Here is a 5,000-nt window from a genome sequence, read left to right as displayed (position 1 = left end):
TCGCATCAGTGCCGTTCCTGCCCAGCTTGGTAGGAACACTCAAGTTATTGATACATCTTTTAAAACTCTTAAAGGTGGAGTCAGTGATTCTGTAATGTGGCCCCCTTTGTTTTCATACCCTTTGTTTACATGCCTCGCACACACAGTATGTAAAGGCAGAGGATTGATTGAGGAGATATTCACTGATTTTGCCAAAAATTATTTTGACAACAAGCGTTCTCCAGAATCACTGACTCCACCTTTAAAACAAAATGCATTTCTGTAGAACACCATTATAATTTATATACACTCTGGGTCCTGCTGTCTTATCTTTATATTTTAAGCGACTTTGCATTTCAAGAAAAGCGCAATACAGCTAAGGAAAAAATTAAGAGACCAGTCTAGATTTTTCTTAAATCTTCATCTCTACATTACTTAATGAAAATGCTCTTTAATGACAAAAAATGTATTGGGATTTGGTAGAAATGTTGTCAGTAGTTCATATTATAAAAACAAAATGTTCATTCTACTCAAACATATGCCTGTAGATAGTAAAACAAGAGACAGTGAACATTTGGAGTGGTCTCTTCATTTTTTCCAGAGCTGTATAAATACAATATATAATTTTTCTTTTTTTTAGTCTCTTGTGATGCAAAGAAATGGAAACTTGTTCCTCCGAGATGTAACCAGCCAATCCACTGTTTGCCTCCTGACTCCTCCCACCTCTCACCTGATTGGTTCTCCCTGTAATCCTGTTTACGCTCTCAACGCCACCCTGCAAACTCTCTTCATACAAGGTAAACGTTCTACATCATTAAGCAAAAGTTAAAAGAAATCAGTAAATAGTTAGTTTAGTTTAGTTTTATTTATTCCTCACATACACAATTGCACAAGGCAAGGCAAGGCAAGTTTATTTCTATAGCACAATTCAAACACAAGGCCACTCAAAGTGCTTTACAGGGGCAAGATTAAAATACATAAAACACATTAGAAGACATTTAAAAGTGAATGAAAAGAAGTAAAACATTTAAATTAAATAAAAAGTACAGGTTAAAATGGAAACAGAAAAGTCTTCAGACTCGCACAGGGCAATGCGTAGTGAGATTCTTCTTGTAAACCAGTCTGGCTGTAATTCAACTATGTAAAGTGCAAGATTATAATAATGATTAGGTGGTCAATGGGTGGTGGGCTAAGTGACATTGTCAGTCTGGTTTAACAGTCTGAAACTCCTCCTCATCCTCTCTGTGTTGGCTGTGTGATTCAGAATATATGAAAAATAATGTTACCCCAAATTAAGCTACAGTTATGAATTGGAAAATAAGCTGTTCTAGATGACAATTTGATCATTGGGGTTAAGCAGAAATGTTTTTATTCATGCTGTTCTGTGAAAGACAAGACAGGGAAGCACATAGGCTGCCAGGGTTGATAAGGACTGTGACCTTGGCACACTGAAAGTATGTGCCAGTTGGGTTGGGGGAGAGTGTGGTAGATGTGAGTCTAATAAACATGTGGTGATTTGAGTAAACGAGTCTTCATTGTTGTGTGCTCAGTGCATGTGCAGGACGTCCTGACATTGGCTGTAAGTAAAGTAACCCTGTAACTATTCTTTCAATAAAGTAAACCAGTTGGTCGCTCTCAAGTCCGTCATTACCGTGTAAACTATCTTAGACATGTATTACTATCTTAAAGATATTTTTTTGGCATTTTTATTCTTTATTGACAGTGTAGAGACATAGTTGAAATGGGGCAGAGAGGGGAGTGACATGCAGAGAACGACCGCGGGCTGGAATCTAACCCGGGTCCACTGCTGGCCGAGGCCCATGGGGGGGACGCCCTACCAACTGAGCTAAGGGCGCCCCCCTGTATTACTATCTTAGACATGTATTTATCACATCTTTTTCCATCTAATTTAGATTATTTTGAGTATTCATGTACCTTGTCTCCTTAATTTCTAGAGTTTATTTGTTAGCCTGAATATGATTTCATTGTGATTATTGATAGCGGTGGAACTCTGCACAAGCCCGTTAGGCTTCGTTCCCTCCTTGCACCATTAATGTTAATAAATAAAATAAAATAAACTAAACCTAAATCAAATCATCAAATCAGTTTTATTTGTATAGCCCAAAATCACAAATAGACATTTGTCTCAGTGGGCTTTACATTTCATACAATATGATACAATATGACACCCTGCCCTTACACCCTTAGCTCGGCTGAGAAAAAACTCCCAGTAAAAAACCCTTTACCGGGATTAAAAAATTTGAAGAAATCTCAGGGAGAGTCGACAGAGTAAGGGATCCCTCTCCCAGGACGGACATACTGCAATAGATGTCATAAGTAGAGAAACATCACGAAGGAATTTGATCATTGACCAGATGTTTACATGGTAATACTAAAGTAAAGTGCGAATAGTGTGGATGCAGGAAGACTTCAGAATGCTGCCAACCTCTGGATTCACGACAGTAGCTAAAGATGTCCGTGTGTTTTCGCAGGTGAATTGGACCCGAGCTGCAGTGCGTCTTCTGAAGGAGGAAGTCAGAATCATCTTTTCATTTTCAGCTTTGCAGAGTGTGATGTCATCAAGGAATATGTTAATTCACTTCCTGATTCTACAACACAACAAGATGAGCCAATCAGCTTCGTCTCTCTGGAGGAAAACTGCAACAACTACCTGCAGAAAAGGTAAAAAAAATATTCTAAAATGATTTTTGCAAAATTACCAACTTTTTTTTTTTTTTAAGATTGTTTTTTGGCATTTTCAAGCTTTATTAGATTAGAGTTGAAATGGGGAGACAGAGAGAGAGAGAGAGAGGGGGGATGACCTGCAGTTAAGGTCCACGGGTCGAATTTGAACCCGCGACCACTGCAACGAAGGCCGGAGCCAATATGGTACACGCTCTATCCACTACACCACCGGAGCGCCCTGAAATGAACAACTTTTAGTAAGATGTACATGTGATGTCACACACATGGGAAAATCTAGGGTTTGAAAGTGAGACCATAAAACACTCTTTCTGCCTTTTCTCAGGCTAGGATGAACCGATTTCTAAAATGTTTGCGCATTAATACTGCATAGGATCTCAGAGTTCAATACACCTTCATATTCCCACCGGTGAAGAAGGCCTTTAATATTTGAATTTGAATTTTAACCCTGTGTTGTCATGTCTTTCTCTGTGTAGATCGCTGTCTGTGAAGGAGAGGAACACATCTTTATCACAGACCTGGGATCAGATTCAGGAAACAGCAGCGAAGATACAACAGAAGCAACTCAGCTGAAAAACAACAACATGTTATTGAATCCACACATTTTGAGGTATTTTATTATTTTTTTATTTTTTATAAACGATTTTTATTGATTTTTTTTTTTAAATATTTAAATAAACAAAACAATCACAACTCCCACCCATCCCACACCTCACACGATGCTTTGAAAAAACATTAAAAAAGAAAATTATAAAAAAAAAGTACAAGATAGATAGCCTATATAACAAATACACACATTACTAAATCAAAATCAAATCAGTTTTATTTGTATAGCCTAAAATCACAAAGACATTTGCCTCAGTGGGCTTTACATTTCATACAATATGATACAATATGATACAATATGACACCCTGCCCTTACACCCTTAGCTCGGCTGAGAAAAAACTCCCAGTAAAAAACCCTTTACCGGGATTAAAAAAAAATTGAAGAAATCTCAGGGAGAGTCGACAAAGAATATTACATTTTTTCAAGATTTTTAGGTATTTCTGTATTTACCTTCATGTGTATGTCATTTTAATTAAGCATTTTCTTTGGGGGCATTTTTTCATGCTTTATTAGACAGTGTAGAGAGACAGAGATGAAATGTGTCAGAGAGGGGAATGACATGCAGAGAACGACCCGGGCTGGATTCTAAACCGGGTCTGCTGTGAAGAGGACAGACAGACAGACAGACAGACAGACAGACAGACAGACAGACAGACAGACAGACAGACAGACAGACAGACAGACAGACAGACAGACAGACAGACAGACAGACAGGGGAATGACATGCAGAGAACGACCCGGGCTGGATTCTAACCCGGGTCTGCTGTGAAGAGGACTGAGACTCTATGGGTTGGTTGGTCATTTTATAACGTTTGTGTGCATGTCATTTTAAAATGTCCTAAAACTAATTCCCACCAACACACCTCATTTGCAAACTGATGTAAATTTGTCCTTTAGAAATTCTTGCAATAGGCTTTCTATAATATCCATAATATGCACCCAACACAAGGCAAGGCAAGGCAAGTTTATTTATATAGCACAATTCAAACACAAGGCCACTCAAAGTGCTTTACAGGGGCAAGATTAAAATACATAAAACACATTAGAAGACATTTAAAAGCGAATGAAAAGAAGTAAAACATTTAAATTAAATTAAAAGTACAGGTTAAAATGGAAACAGAAAAGTCTTCAAACTCGATTTAAAAGAACTGAGGGTTGCAGCAGACCTCAAGTTTTCTGGGAGTTTGTTCCAGATATTTGGTGCATAAAAACTAAAAGCTGCTTCTCCTCGTTTAGTCCTAACTCTTGGGACTGTAAGTAAACCTGTCCCAGACGACCTAAGGGCTCTGGACGGTTCATAACGTATCAGCAGATCAGTAATGTATTTTGGCGCAGTAAGCTATCTAACTCACATGAATTGTACTTTATTTATTGCAAATTTTTTGTATATATTGTCCTATTTTTTATTTATTTTTACTCTACTGTGGAAATCCATTGTGCCCTGAACTAACTAATTGTATCATGATTATTATAAATATTGCAAATGATTAAAAATTGTATTTGTAATTTCTTTTTTTTACAAAAGCGGTAGTGTTTTAACTACGCCAGCTGTTGTTCCTGGGTGAGCGTATACCCATGACAAAGGCATTAAGAAAAACTATTTAAAATAAAAAGTTCTTTGCACTGATGGTCTCGTTTGCTGTTACATGTAATTCATGATCATCAGAGGAAAAATGAGACTGTTTCAGAAATATTTAAAAGTTCCTCGTAG

The 5,000-nt window shown here is 37.5% G+C and overlaps 1 protein-coding gene across 1 annotated transcript in view; it reads left to right on the top strand.

Moving 5' to 3' along the window:
- wdr93 (WD repeat domain 93) overlaps positions 1 to 3,282 on the top strand; it is a gene marked incomplete at its 5' end in the record, with an annotated part of 30,765 nt that extends 27,483 nt beyond the window's left edge. Inside the window, 4 exons of the mRNA XM_080029224.1 lie at positions 1 to 29; positions 620 to 776; positions 2,472 to 2,661; positions 3,159 to 3,282. The exon at positions 1 to 29 is cut by the window's left edge and continues 32 nt beyond it. Of these exons, the coding sequence (XP_079885350.1) occupies positions 1 to 29; positions 620 to 776; positions 2,472 to 2,661; positions 3,159 to 3,255 (473 nt within the window). The 3' untranslated portion in view covers positions 3,256 to 3,282. The remainder of the gene's footprint in view (positions 30 to 619; positions 777 to 2,471; positions 2,662 to 3,158) is intronic.
- Positions 3,283 to 5,000: the final 1,718 nt, after the last annotated feature.

This window comes from Ammodytes marinus (assembly GCF_949987685.1).
Source record: "Ammodytes marinus genome assembly, chromosome: 1".
Taxonomy (NCBI): domain Eukaryota; kingdom Metazoa; phylum Chordata; class Actinopteri; order Uranoscopiformes; family Ammodytidae; genus Ammodytes; species Ammodytes marinus.
This window is presented reverse-complemented; position numbering and strand designations above follow the sequence as displayed.